General features: G+C 45.1%; 1 protein-coding gene across 2 annotated transcripts in view; it reads right to left on the bottom strand.

Moving 5' to 3' along the window:
- ZC2HC1A (zinc finger C2HC-type containing 1A) overlaps positions 1-15875 on the bottom strand; it is a 162135-nt gene that overhangs the window by 48598 nt on the left and 97662 nt on the right. For both annotated transcript variants that reach the window (XM_077492915.1, XM_077492916.1), the window contains one exon: positions 7160-7261. In XM_077492915.1, the coding sequence (XP_077349041.1) occupies positions 7160-7261 (102 nt within the window). The remainder of the gene's footprint in view (positions 1-7159; positions 7262-15875) is intronic.

Genomic DNA, 15875 nt, shown 5'->3' with positions numbered 1-15875 from the left:
TACAATCATCCCTCGATTCAGCAGGTCCCTTGCTGCCCCCAAGAGGGCCTCCCGGCAAACCGGGAGAACGGGTATGCTGGAGGGGAAGAATCAGTTTTGCGGTCAAGAGAGGAACTCTATCTTGTAGCCATAGGAAATCAGATCACAGACCCATTGGTGGGGCAGTCGAGAGGACCACCGGGCTGCAAACTCCCGAAGGCGACCCCCCACCCGAGTCATGGGTGGGGGCAAACCTTTTTGCAGCAGCACTTTTGTTCGCAGGCTTGCAGCTCCAGGAATGTTTCTGTCCTTCCGTGGTCGTCCTGCCATGCTGGGGACGTTTAGCCGAAGCTCCGGGCGGACAAAAAAGCTATTTGTGAGAGGAAAAAAAAGAGGGCCCTTGCCTACGGCGTGGCTCCTTAGTCTTCCTGGCCGATGGGAGTAGAGTACTCTTACCACCTGTGGCATTCTTAATGTCATCCAAAGAGGCGCCAAAGAGCTGGTTGCCAAGGAAGGGAAGGTCCGTCAGGGCTTTATTGGATGCCTGGTCAGCAGACCAGCATTTCAACCAAATCAGGTGCCTCAGCACCACTGCTGACACTGAAACCTTGGATAACAGGCAGAGGGTATCCAGGGACGCATCACAAATGTATTTAAGGCCTTGCACTAGTTGGTCTGCTAGTTCCACGCAGACAGGAGAAGCCTGCTGGTCTCCCAATTCATGGTGCAACAGTTTTGCCAACTCAGTTAGTGTCTGCGACACAAATGCAGATGCCAGTACTGGTCGCATGGTTGACCCCACAACCGTAAACAAGGAACGAGCCACTCCCTACGGCCTTCCTGTCTGTGGGATCCTTAAATGCAGGAGTCCCCTCTACCAGGATCGTGGTTACTTTGTTTAACCTGGATACTGGGGGGTCCATGAGCGGAGGAACCGACCAGAAGGCTCTCCTCAAAGTGGCAACACGCACCGCCTCCATCTTGGCAACAAACGTATTGAGGACCGCCGACAAAGCGTCCAAGGCACAGCGCATTCCGCAGGCAAACCGGTTGCAATTGCCTGGATTTCGGGGGAAGAAACACCAGTTTCTGAAGCCATGCTGACGCTACCCTGTCTGCCACCTGAAGGGGACTTAGGACAGCGATGGTCCCACCCTCCTTACTGCTGCTGGTTGGGGGCTCTTTCCTGCAGGACTCACCACCCCGACAGGTTCTGCACTGTCCAGAAAGTAGTGCCAGTGTTCTCTGTCAGCTCCCAGGTGCAGAGGAATCCACTGGGTCATTAAAAGCTGCTGCTAATGGTGCTGAAACTGCTCTGCAATTGCTCAGGCTCAAAGAAAATGGCCGCCCAGTGTCCAGCATAAGGGCATAAAGCAATGGAAAAATGCCCTCCGGATTACAGGAACACATGATGTCTCTAGAGAAGCTGAAAAACATGCTCAGGCTTCTAGAAAATGGCCGCCGAGACACAGGAGAGGATGCTTTCCCTTGCCCATACCTAAGATGGCCGCTGACACTGAAAAACCATGAGGGACAGAGCTAGAAAATGGCGGTGATCAGTGCTGCAGATATCACAGGCACAGCCTCACAGGCGCCATCAGGGACATGAAAAACACCACTCAGGAGACAGCCAGCCAGCCAGCGCAGCCCCCCCACAGGTGAGAGCCCCTGCACATGACACACACACACACTACTAAGCAGCCACACGCAGCATCCCCCACAGGGAGGGGGGAGGGAAAATAGGGACAGGGAGAGAAGAGAGGGAGGTGAGGGACCCCCGAATCGACCTCCCAGGGAATGCCCAGCTGCTCAGCCCCACCGAGGCAGGGAGAGCTGTACTTACCAGTCCTGAAGAGCTGGGAGACATTCCATTACAGACCCACTCTCTGATCAGTACAGGGTGGCTGCTGGCCTCGGCACACTGTGAAGCAGACATCAGTAGCCCGGTCATATGTGTGCCCCGGAGCATAAAAGCTCACGACCACCTCTGGAGCTGAGATACGTAGTGGCCGGCCTAGCGCATAGCTGCGACCTGCACATGCTCGCTGGCTAAGGATAAGAGTATCAAGCCTGCCACCCAGCCGGCTGTTGATAGCAGATCACAGGATCTTTCATCTTGCGCAAAAAGCAAAGCTTCTGCAGAAAAAACACAGATCGATGGGCCCGTCAGGGTTCCTAGGTCCTTCTTCACTAGACAAAATAAAACTGAGGCTGCAGTAGCATGTTGAGGGGTTGTTACCGAAGGGACCACCCCTTGGGCAGAACTAGAAAGTTCTAGTTTTATTATCACATGTTAACATGTAATGCCTAGTCCTCTCCTGAAGGTGGCATAACAACCCAATGGTCAAAGACAGAAGCTGTGTCAGTCGGTGAAAACTGTGCGACAAAAAACTCATATGCAAGCACAGCAAGTGAAAAACAGTGTATAAAAATAAATGTGATAAATACTCAGTCCATAAGTGAAATAATATAAAATGAGAGAAAATAATAGTCTCTTAATATTAAATATCCGTATTCCCAATAAAGTGACGCGACTTTATCTTGACTTCTGTGCAGCAAACAATAATAGTTTGTGTTTTCACTTGTATATGATGTATCGCACTAAATAGGGACCTTCACACATTTTTCACTGTCCTCAATTTACAAATCGTCATGATTAGTTGATACTTATGCAATTTCCCACAATTTTTTTGCAGCTTAATTTCCCTTTACAATGTAAAATTAACAAGGGACACCAACATAGTTGTATCTTTGATCTAAAAACTATGGGATAATGGTGTTGTGGTAACTTGCACCAAAAATAAATAACAAGCATAATAATATTATTCTTGATATCACAATAGATAGTTTGCAATAACTCCATCAGTGTCACCAGCAAAGCAGCTTCCTTATTATCCCATTAAAGAAGAAGAGAATTGTGCGCTGCATTTCGAGATTTCATAATTTGCGGCATCACGAATGTGAATTCTCCATTACTAACGTTAGTTTACAAGACCGACCGCTTCTGGCTCGTCCTTGCTTCCGAGCATGCGTGTTTGTACTTTGGACTTTTGTCTGATGGACTTGTGTACACACGATTAGAGAATCAGACAACAGACCGCTGTCCGCAAAAAATGTATAATCCTGCCATCCAGCATTTGTCCACGAAAAATCCAACAACAATTGCACGACGGAGCATACAAACGGTAGGATTTTAGCCCAACAGCCTGTCATCACACAATTCCCATCAGAAAATCTGATCGTGTGTACGAGGCTTTAGTTACAAGCATGCCTGGCTTCAGACAGCTTGAAATCACGGTCTTTACAGGAAATAAAAGTATGTGCCGATTTGTAAACTGCAAGGTTCTTTACAAAGAGGAAATCATTAAAGCCTTGTGTTGATTTAAAATCTAAAATTAAAACTAAACTTAGACTTTAATGCAATCCAAACAAATTGCTACATCTTAATTGAAACCAAGCCACACTATTCATATTAGGAATCCATCCTGTTCAGTTTTATCAAGAGGAAAAGAATTTGTAAAATGTGCCAAATAAACACAGACTACAACCTGGCATAAATGAAGGAGTATAAAAATAAATTGGATGCTTTAAAAAAAAAAAAAAAAATCCCTAAAAATATTTAAGATTAGTTCAAAGACATAGAATTTTCCTGAAATAGAGGGGATTTCCAGTCTAATAATCCTACTCTATTTTGGGAAACAGAGAGTGTCTAGTAAGTATACTTTAGCCTAAAAATACTTTCCAGCTATAAATAGGGGTTCAAGGACGGACAGGAAGATGGTGTTGTCTGTGACCTGGGACCAGCATTTTTCAAGAGTAATTTACCAAACACACTGAAGAAGTGTACCTACAGATAGGCACATCTTTCCATCTGCTCACTGATAGGAGGAAAGGATTAGTCCGATTTCACAGAACTTTTAGGAAATTAGCAGCAAGTTAGGAAATCTAAAATCATAGTCTCCTTGCTTAAATCAAAGGATGTGCATTTTGTATGAAAACTCAATTTTCCTTTGAAATTTGTGCAGACTCTTGGAAGCTAAATAAAGAGGCGGGGGACAAGGATTCCATTTACACGCTCCACGCTGCTGTCATGATTCTAAGTGATTGGAAATAGTATTTTTGTCTGTATATAATTTAAGGCAGTATACAGAGATTTGTAGGACTGGGCAAGAATATCTATACTAAAAAAGACTGTCCACCACACACAGTAATGGCGGTATCACAATCACAAGACCCCCAGAAGGTATTCAAGGATTCTATTTGCATGCACAGTATCCAAATACAAAGGAACAAGATTTATTTAATAGGCAGGTTGATTGTATCCAAGTCAATCCATCAATCCACACAATTAAATACAACCCATGAAAACTGTTGACCTTTTCTTACAGTATATGTGAACCTGCACACTTCAGCTCTTTATTCAAACAGCGAGTGGAGATTGAGATGATATACTGGAATTAGAGGTGCACCGAAATTTGGCTGCCGAAAATTATTGGCCGAAACCCTTTTTTCATCCGGACGAAAGAAAAAAAGCAGCCGATACCGAAAGGGGGGCGGGATCCGCCCCGGATGCCACCCATTGCAAGAGTGTCACCCTGGCGCACCCAGTCCTCCACTCCCTCCTCCTTGCCACGATCTCCTTGTGTCACAGAGCTGAATTGTCTGGGCCATAGTAAAAAAAGTCTCACCTCCTGTGATAGATGACACACTGATCCAATGTCGGGACATTGAATCAGTGTGACGTGATCACAGGAGGTGGGACATTGCTACTGTGGGCCGGGAAATTCAAATCCAGATTCGTGACACACGGAGATGGCCGTTCTGATCTGGGAACAGGCAGGCTACATATGATGGGCACTGGTGAGGCTGCTGGGAACAGGCAGGCTGCATATGTTGGGCACTGGTGAAGCTGCATATGACGGGCACTGTTGAGGCTGCTGGGCACAGGCAGGCTGCATATGATGGGCACTGGTGAGGCTGCATATGATGGGCACTGGTGAGGCTGCATATGTGTTAACAGTAGACTACGAGGCACCCTTGCAGTTCTGGGAAACAAAATCCTGTTGCTGAAAAGCTCATGAAGCACTAATATATCTAATAGAATGAGCCTTAACAGGGAAGGGGGGAACCCTGTCCTTTAAACAATAAGCTTAAATCATGACCTGGCTAATTCACCTAGCAATGGTGGAGCGCGAGGCAGGGAGTTCCCTGCAGGATACCTCAGGAAGGATAAAGAAGTAATCTTATTGCCAGAACAATGCTGTAGCAGAGAGGTACACTCAAACCACATTCAGGCAGTGGCGAGAACGTTCCTAGGAATGTGTGAGAGAAGGACATATGGGGGGAAACAATATCCCAATTAAGTAGGATGAAGATAACCACTGTAATATGGAGAGCCCGGGATCACCAGCCAGACACTTGTAAAAAATTAAACTGTCCTTATTGCTCTTTTAAAAGTAGGTAAACAAAACAGCTTTTCTTCAGCAAATTAAACAAACAGTCCAGCATTCTGGTACAATTAAAAAAACAGAATGGGTCAACGCCAATATACCAACCCCGCACACGAGTTTGGGGGTTCCCGACTGCTTCAGGGTACCACAAAGGCCACAGGAGCTCAGCTAAACCGTGCCTCAGTCCCAAGACAGTCCACAGTTTTGAACCAACCCAAGCTACCGCACAGGCAGGTCCTGACTCCTATCGCCTCCTTTTCAAGCTTCCCCTGAGGGTAGGTTATCACTTTTGGGACCAAAGTCCCGGTAAACAGGGTTTGGAGGCCCTTTCCAATCCAAGGTCTAATGGACTCCTACCCCACCTGGGAAATTGACATCCATCGTAAGAACCTGCTGACTCCTGCTCTGAATGCTAGGTGAAGTCTGGCCCTTTTGGTAGGCGCATGGAGTGATCCAGAGTCTACCTGCTCCATGCAGCCAGGATATTGAACTGTAATGGCCTGGAGTGAAAATGGGCATACGGCACTACCTCGAATTAGGCTACCATCGAACACAGGACCCTCACGCAAAACCTAATGGAGTGGAGTCTTCTGCACTTGCTGTGTGACAAACAAGGCTTTTTCTATAGATACTGTGGAAAAGTGTCCTTAGCGACTCAGAAATAGAAGGTGGAACATTTGCAGGATTGCTGGGTAAAGATTATGGCTGAGCTTGGGTTTGGTCCAAACTCAGAAGTTGTCACTCCCACCCACTGCTGACCACTCATCTGCGGCCAGGGCATTCCCCGCCCCACAGTTGCAGGTACACAAGGGGACAGGGATGCTCATTACATTGTTGACCTAATATGGCTATATTGGCTCATCTCTAGTTAAAAAAAAAAAAAAAAAGCATCATGTTGTAGGGATGCTTTTCTTCAGAAGGGACAGGGAAGCTGGTCAGAGTTGATGGGAAGATGGATGGAGCCAAACACAGGGCAATCTTAGAAGAAAACCTGTTATGCTGCATTCACACGACCGGACTTTTCAACATCAAAAGTCAGACGGAATGATTTCGGCAGACCATTCGATCGTGTGTGGGCTGCAGCGGACTTTTGATTTGCAAAAGTCTGACAGACTTTAGAAATGGAACGTTTCAAATTTTTCCACCAGAACTCCGCCGGACCCAGTTCCTACCGAGAAATCCGCTCGTGTGTATGCTAGTCCGACGGACAAAAACCGACGCAAGGGCAGCTATTGGCTACTGGCTATGAACTTCCTTATTCTAGTCCAGTCGTACGTCATCACGTTCCAATCCGTCGGACTTTGGTGTGATTGTGTGTGGCCAAGTCCGTTCATTCGGAAAGTCTGTCAGAACTCTGTCAGAACTCCGTCAGAACTCCGTCGAAAGTCTGTCGGACCTAGTCCCTCGAAAAGTCCGGTCGTGTGTATGCGGCATTAGAGTCTGCAAAAGACTTGAGACTGGGGCAGAGGTTCACCTTCCAGCAGGACAATGACCATAAACATACAGCCAGAGCGATCACATAAAATCCCAATAAAATAAATGTATGTTTTTGGTTGTAACATGACAAAATGTGGAACAGTTCAAGGGATATGAATACTTTTTCAAAGCACTGTATGTTGTAAATGTAATGCAGAGCTACTGCTGAAATAAAATGCTATTTCAGTGCACTCACCAAAAGCTGAACAGTAACCACACATGCATACACACAAAATCTAGAAGGGCAACAATACCTAGCGTAGTTTTCAGCATTGTAGGTTTTCTTTTTGTTAGCAGATGCAGCTGATGGCAGATTTTTGGCCAAACTCGGTGGTGTCCTAGACTTTATTGAACCTCTGAAACGACACATCAAATAGGATTACAAATGCAACATATTGTAAAAAAACATGATGTAAGAGTCTAAAAGGGAAAACAATTGAGATTAAACAACAGCCCTTCCTTGCAATGCATATTATTATTTTTTTTTTTTATGAGAACAAATTAGATGAGGTACCCATAGGTACACACAAAAGTACCAAAGCGCAGACATTTTTGCAGGTAATTGTAGTTTGGGTTGTGATATACTTAAACCTTTGTACAGTCAAGTTTTTTTTTTTTTTTCATTACTTGAGGAGAATAAAAAGAAAAATATTAGGTTTGCAAATGAATGAAGGCAAGCAGATATCAGACAACATTTCTGCTGTCAAGTCAAGCTGAATCATGTTAAAGTACAACTCCAAGTTAAAGTGTGTAGTAAAAGCCACTTTTGAACTTGTTCCTACAGGTAAGCTAACAATAGGGTTTACCTGTAGGTACAGTGAATATCTCCTTAACTTTGCTTAGGAGATATTCACTCTGGATACAGCCGGTGACTGTACTGATGCATTTGTTCTGAAGGGATGGCATACCCGTGCCAACCCTTCAGAGCTCTGTGCTGTAAATCGTGAAGAAGTGACATTATTGCGGCTCGGCCATGCAAAGGCCCGGAGCCAGCGAATCCGGAAGAAAGACCAGTTGAAGATATAATCCCTGTCAGCGGTGACAGCACACTGCTGCTGGAGGGCTTCGTTCTAAGGTATTTCATAATGTGCTAGTATGTGATGCATACTAGCACGCTATTGACTTGCAGGGGATTTTTTTTTTTTTTTGTTTAAAGGTTTTTTTTACTTACCTGTACCACCTCTATCTCGTGTTGGGGACGAGCACCCCAGCAAAAGCCGATATCTCGGGTCCTGATTGGATGGACTGATAGCAGCAAAGCCATTGGCCGAGTCTTGCGTTCTGTGTGAATAGATGCAGAAGCAGGACACGGGAGCGCGCCCGCACAGGTGTCCATAAGGAAGAGCACTTCTCTGACTGGGCACTTGAGAAGAGGAGGAGCCAGGAGTGCCGCTGAGGGACCCCAGAAGAGGAGGATCGGGGCCACTCTGTGCAAAACCAACTGCACAACTGAGGAAAGTATGACATGTTTGTTTTTTTTAAACTCTGAACCTTTACAACCCCTTTAAAGGCAGCAGTTTACAACCGCTTTAAATAGAATAGAATTTGAATTTCTGACAGGACTTCATTTTTGTGTGGATCCATTTTAAACAAAGTCACTAGTAATTTAGCTCCATCTCCAAATGCATAGCAAGACAACAATTTAAAGCAAATAGTCAATAGTTCTAGCTTCCGCCCTCTTTTTCCCTTATCTTTTCATACTCTCCTCTTGTCTGCTCTTTCTTTCTATTCCTCCTTTCTTTTCTCACTAGTTCATATTGTATGGCTTCATTTTTTTTTAAATCAATAAAATGTCTTTTGGTAACAAAAACACTAGAAAATGTTTTGGATGGAGCTCTACTTTATTGTCACTCATCTAGGTTTCTCTATTTTTTATTTTATTTCATAATTGCTTTATTCAACAGGAAAGAATAATCCAAAATGTAGACATGTACAGTGTATTACAGACATGTAGAACAGTACATTAGAAGTAACCATTACAGAGGGAGCTATACGTGACAAGAATAAAGCTATATTTCCTCTCAAGTTACCCTTTTTGTTCACTTGAAAGGTTCAGAAAGAACATTAAAAGAAAGAGCAAAGCTCAAGTGGGGAGAAAACAGGATTGGGGAAGAGGGAGAAAACAGACGGTGCTGGGGAGAGGGCCTGAAGAATTCTACAGGGAGGGAGTGGATCTGGCCTTTTGGGGAGGAGTTTTGTCTGGACATCCCCCTCCCCTCTCACTAGCCAAACAACCGGTTCAGTCTATATGGAGAAATGCTAGGGCTAGTCTCCAGTTAAGAAGTTAATAGGGTTTGATCCCTGTAAAAATACAAAGGCCTCCAGGTTTCCAGTATTGCTCATCTTGCTCCCCGAGGGTCAAGGTGAACTGCTCCATTTGTTGTATTTCTGTGATCCTAGCTTGTCACTGCGCAATAGTGGGGAGGGAGCTTTGTTTACACATTGCTGGGATGCAGACCTTAGCAGCATTGAGAAGGTATTTGAGCAATGAACACTCCTATTTCTTAATAGAGTGTCATACAATACTTAGGCTGCCAAGGTTCTTTCCGAAGGCACATCTATAAGGACCTTAGTGTAGGTTCTACAGAATTCCAGAAATCCCTCAGCTTACCCGTAAAATCTTTTTCTTTGAAGTACATCATGGGACACAGAGCCATAGTAGTTACTATGTGGGTTATAGGCCACCTTCGGGTGATGGACACTGGCACGCCCTAAATTAAAAAGTGCACTCCCTATATAACCCCTCCCACTGGTGGGAGTACCTCAGTTTTGTAGCAAAGCAATACACGTCTATACCAAGAAGGAAGGGACCTCTGTGTCCCTTGATGTACTTCAAAGAAAAGGATTTTACAGGTAAGCTGTTATAAAAATCCTATTTTCTTATCGTACATCACGGGACACAGAGCCATAGTAGTTACTATGTGGGATGTCCCATAGCAATGCCAACTGAAGGGAGGGAGACACAACAAAAGTAGGGCACCAAGAAACTAGAGAACTTATACTGCAGCCGGCAGTACACTGCGCCCAAAGGCGATATCCTCATGATCTTTTACATCTACTTGACAGAACGTGGTAAATGTATGGACTGAAGACCAAGTTGCGGCCTTCCAGATCTGAGCCATGGAGGCTTGGTGATGAACTACTCAAGAAGCACTAACAGCCCTGGAGAAGTGCCCTTTAATATGAAAAGGAGGAATTTTCCTCTTTAACCACTTCAATACTAGGCACTTACGTCCCTTCCTGCTCAGGACAATTTTCAGCTTTCATGCTGACCCACACTCACCTGTCACCACTTAGGGACCTACAGCAAGTCACACAAAATGCCCACTCTCCTAGCTGCCACAGACTGAGGGGACCCCCGCAAGACTCACACCCTGACCCAGGCACTGCACTGTGCTGCTGCTGTCCACTCTCCCCTGTGTCAGCCACGAGGTGTTCTGTGTAAAAATTGTGCTGTTCTAGACAGAAACAGTCACCCAGCACTAGAGGCAAAACAAGCTGAGGCTACTAGAAAATGGCCACCTCAGCAAAAAAATGTCTGAGGGCGCTGGGAAATTGGCCACTGGACTTCTAGAAAATGGGTGAAATGGAAAAAACTGTCTGTGGCTACAGAACAATGTCCGCAGTCCGTGCGGCGGCGTACACACCAAAGCACCACCATGGCCCAGAAACAGGGAAGAGGATGAGCGGACCCCCAACACCCAGTGCAGCCCCCTGCCAGGACTCAGAGCACCCCCGGCCAGGTACGTGCACCGCACCCTTATATGTAGTCACACTGCGGCCCATAGCATGGGGAGGAGGGAAAGGGACAGGAAGAGAAGAAAGGGAGAGTAAGAGACCCCCTAGTCGACCTCCCAGGGAATGCCCAATTGCTCCATCCTGCCAAGACAGGTAGAACCATACTTACCCCTCCTGCAGGGACTGCTGGACGCATTCCACGGACAGACCCATCACCCAAGCAGTACAGCGTGGCTGTCGGCCACGGCACACTGTGACACGGACAGCAGTAGCCCGGTCATATGTGTGCCCCAGAGCATATAGCTCACTGGCCACCCCTGGATCAGACGGGGCATGTCGTGGCCGACCCAGCGAGTAGCTAAGGTCTGCTAACACTCAATGGCCAGGCTGGGGAGACTACCAGAATTTATATTATCCAACCTGTCATCCAGCCCGGCTGTTGATTGTAGATCACAGGAATCAAAAATGCAGAAAAAATAAAAATTTCCAGGACCAATGGTCCCACCGGGAGCCAGGTCCTTCTACACTAGGCAGAAAAAAACGGAGCTGCTGGATGCATTGTGAGGGGTTATAGCTAATTGGACTGCCCCCTGGGTGGTACTGTGCAGTTTTGCTGTTTTTAACATGTTCTGCCTAGTCTTCTCCTGAAGGGGCGATATAACCCTAAGGTCAAGATGAAGATGCTGCGTCCGTCAATGAACAAAAGAGAAACCAAGGCATCTGTTCCGTACGCCATTGGATCCCTTGTCCTTGACACAAAGTTGTTGATCTTGTTGTTGAACCTGGATGCAAATAGATCCACATCTAGAACTTCCCATTTTTGACATATTAACAGAAAGATGTCGGAGTGAAGGGACCATTCTCCCCAAAAAAATTGTTGGCGACTCAAGTAGTCCGTCTGCCGATTCTCTATCCCTGGAATGAAAATTGCTGATAGGCAAGGAATGTTTTCCCAAGATAGAATATGATTCACCTCCCGCTGGGCTGCAGGACTTCTCATGCCCCCTTGGTGATTGATAGAGACCACAGCTTTGGCATTGTTGGATTGGATCCTGACAGGACAATTCCATAGTCTGAGCGCCCAGGCCTCCAGGGACAGGCATACTGCCCGAATCACTAGAATTTTGATGGGCAAGGTCATTTTTGATTTGGACAATTTCCCTTGGACAGACGTTTCTTCCAGGACTGCTTCCCAGCCGAGAAGGCTGCCATCTGTTGTTGCCACCCTCGAGGTAACTGGTAGAAAGGATTTTCCTTTTTGAAGATTCTTGGATATCAACCACCAACTGAGGCCCAGACGCACTTTGGGGGATAAACGCATTGGAAAGCCCAGAGTTTGGACCTTCTTGTTCCAAGCTGACAGGATACTGTTTTGCAGGAGTCTTGAAAGAAACTGCACATAAGGAACATCCTTGAAAGAAGCCACCATCTTTCCCAACAATTTCATGCAAAGTCGAATAGAAGGATTCTTTTTTGTTTTGATCAACTGAATCAGTTCCTTTATGGAATTGATCCTTTCCTGGGCAAAAATACCCTCTTCTGAGCTGTATCTATGATTAGCCCCAAGCACTGCAATCTCCTTGATGGTTTTAAGGAGGATTTCTCTAGCTTGAGAATACAACCTAGGTATTCCAGGTAGCTGACTACGGTGACCAAACTTTGGCTTTAAGCGGGCTACCGATTGATCTATCAAGAGTAGATTGTCTAAGTAGGCTAGTATCGTTATACCTTGAGCCCTTAACCTGGCTAAAGGAGGAGCCAGGACCTTTGTAAACACTCGAGGTGCAGTAGTTAGACCGAAGGCAGAGCTACAAACTGGAAATTAAGATTTTCTACCTCGAAGTATAGAAATTTCTGGCGAGTGGGGAAAATCGGCACATAGAGAAAAGCATCCTTGATGTAAATTGACGCCAGAAATTCTCCCCCTTGTAGGATGGAGACTACTGATTGGATTGACTCCATGCAAAAGGAATGGATATTCAAAAAAACGGTTTAGATTTTTAGATCTAAAATGAGTCCGACATCCCCATTTGGCTTTGGAACCGTGAAAAAGTTTGAATAATCCTTACTTTACCAAGGGGACCACCGATATCACTCTTTGAGACAAGAGAGGATCCAAATCTAGAAAAAGAACTTATTTTTCACTGGATCTCTGTGAACGATTGATCTGGGAAAACGAGGAGACGGGAACTCTCTGAACTCTAGTTTGTAACCTAGAGATATTGAGGAAGCCACCCATCTGTCTTAAAATTGTTCCTGCCAGACCCTTGAAAACTGTAGAAGCTTTGCCCCCCACTCAAGCAAATAGGGATGTCCCTTCATAAGGAGGCTTTAATATTTTGTTTTGTGGGTTTCCTCCCCTGGGTCCTCTTTTGGCCTTGGGACTGACCCTGCGGTTAACTTCTGATGGTGGAGGCCGTCGTGACTGCCTGGAAGCTGATGACCCTGGCACCCGGAGAAGAAGCACGTTTTAAAAGAAAAAAATGCTTAACTTCTTTTTTAACTGGTAAAAGGGAACTTTCCCCATTAGAAAATCTTTGGATATACCTATCTAGATCGTCTCCAAATAACAGTTCACCATGAAATGGGAAACTGGCCAAGAGCTTTTGCATTTCTTAAAGAACTCTTCCTCCATAGGACAGAGTATTGAAAACTTTTCTGGAGGAAAAAACTGTTTATCTGGGGGCTCCCACTCAGAATACATATGCTTTTTTTTAGCCATGAATGGATAGGAAAAGCGTGAACAGATTGAGGCTTTAGTGAACCCAAACCAGAAGTGGGCTCATCGACTGACTGTGATTATTGTCAGTAAACATGTGCAGCGGACCAATTCAGTGAGAGACTTTACCACCGCCTTTCCTGCGAACCTGATCCTTTCATATTAGGTTCTCCGGAAGAGGAGACAATAACATCTTCCTGGTCCCTTGAGAGAAATTTGTCATCTCTCAACCCTTGTTCCTCAGCATGAGGGTCCTGAGCAATGGACGGGGATCTGCTACGCTTAGTCCCACTCTGGGATGCGATTAAAGCATACATTTTTTTGCTCCAAACATTAAAATGGTTGGAGAAAAAAAAACTCCTTAGTAAGATATATACAGGGAATGCAATGCTAAAAGTAACTCAAACACTTGCCCCTTCTGCCCAGGAAGTGCTAACAGCCCCGGTGGAGTGCACTTTAATATAAAAAGGTGGAACTTTCCTCTTTAAACCATAAGCTTGAACAATCACTTGTTGAAACCATTTAGAAATAGTAGATTTCAATGCTGCCTGTTCTCTTTTAGGACCTTTAGGCAACACAAACAAAACATCAGTTTTTTTTTTTATCTGAGCAGTCACCTTTAAGTAGACCTTGATTGTTCTCACCACATCAAGAGAATGTAGTGATTTTTCTTCCATAGAACAGGGTTCTGGTAGAACAACATCCTGATTTAGATAAAAACCTGACACTACCTTCGGTAGAAAGTTAGGATGAGGATGCAATACTACCTTATCCTTGTAAATAATATGGCTCTTTACAAGAAAGAGCAGCCAACTCTGATACCCTTCTTGCAGAGGATATGGTTACCAGAAAAACGATTTTCCTTGCCAAAAGAACCAAGGGAATATGTTGTATTGGCTCAAAAAGCCTGTTTTTGTAACGCCGACAGAACTAAATTCAAGTCCCAAGAGTTCAGGGGTGATCTAACCAGAGGATTAAGCCGTGTTACCCCCTGAAAAAACTACAAACCAAAGAATGCGAAGCAAGTGGTCATTGAAACAATACTGATTAGGCCGAGACCTGGCCTTTGAAAGTACTCAAGGCCAGCTTCATTTCTGACCCCATCTGCAGAAAGTCAAGCATTCCACTTATGACATACCTCCTGGGGTGCCAACCCCTGGATTCAGCCCAGGAGACATATGCCTTCAAGACTCTATAATATGTGATTCTGGCGGATGGTTTCCTTGCATTAACCAAGGTAGATACCACTGTACTTGACAGCCCACGTTTCTTCAGAATGTGGGACTCAATAGCTAAACCATTAAATCTAAGGTAGGATTGCGAGAGAAGGTCTGGACGTGGTGGTTGGGTCCATGGGACCCATACCTCCATCCTTATGATCTCTGCATACCAACATCTCATGGGCTACAAGAATGAAGACTTCCCTTCCTGCTTGATCCTGCAAAGAAGTCTTGGACGCAAGCAGAATAGGAGGGAATGCATAAATCAGTGAGGACTGATTCCACGGGAATAGCAAGGCATCTGTTCCGCATGCTAGCGGATCCTTGACACAAAATTGTCGATTTCTTTGTTGAACCTGGACGCAAACAGATCTACGTCTGGGATCCCCCATCTTTCACATATTGACCGGAAGATAGCAGGGTGAAGGAACCATTCTCCCGGGAACAACTGCTGGCAAATCACGTAGTCTGCCTAACAATTTTCTATTCCTAGAATGAAGACTGTCGATAGGCAAAGTAAATTGTTTTCTGGCCAAGATAGCATATGATTCACCTCTCTCTGGGCCGCACAACTTCTTGTGTCCCCTTTGATTGATATAGGCCAAAAAAGGTTGGCATATGTTGTTACCACTTGCCAGGTAACTGAAGGAAGGATTTTCCCCTTTGCAGATTTTTAGTTATTAACCATAAACTGAGGCTCCAGTGCACCTTTGGAGTCAAACACTGGGAAATCTAGAGCTCGAACCCTTTTGTTCCAAGCCGATAAGATACTGTTTTACAGCAGTCTTGAATGAAACTGAGCATAAGGAACGGCCTCGAATTAAGCCACCATCTTTCCCAACAACCATTATGCAAAGCTGAATAGAATAATTCATCTTGCTTCAACCACCTTAATCAGTTCCTTTATGGTGCTGATCTACGATCAGACCCAAGTATTTCAGCCTTCTTCATGGTTTTAAGGAGGATTACTCTAGGTTTAGAATTCAACCTAGGTTTTCCATGTAGTTGAATGTGGTGACCATACTTTGGTCTAAGCGGGCTACTGACTGGTCTATCAAGAACAGATCATCTAGGTAAACTATAATCATTATATCTTGGGCCCTCAATCTGGCTAGAGGAGGGGCCAGAGCCCTTGTAAACACTGAAGTAGCAGTAGCTAGACCGAAAAGCAGAGCTACACACTGAAAATGAAGATTTTCTACCTTGAAAAGTAGATATTACTGGTGAGTGGGGAAATATGCACATGGTATGCTTCTTTGATGTCGATTGACGCCAGAAGTTCTCCTCCTTGTA

The sequence above is a fragment of the Lithobates pipiens genome, unplaced genomic scaffold, assembly GCF_037356315.1.
Source record: "Lithobates pipiens isolate NorthernLeopardFrog02 unplaced genomic scaffold, aLitPip1_a1.2 Scaffold_19, whole genome shotgun sequence".
NCBI classification, from domain to species: Eukaryota; Metazoa; Chordata; class Amphibia; order Anura; family Ranidae; genus Lithobates; species Lithobates pipiens.
The sequence above is the reverse complement of the archived record's forward strand: the minus strand, read 5'-3'. Positions and strand labels throughout refer to the sequence as shown.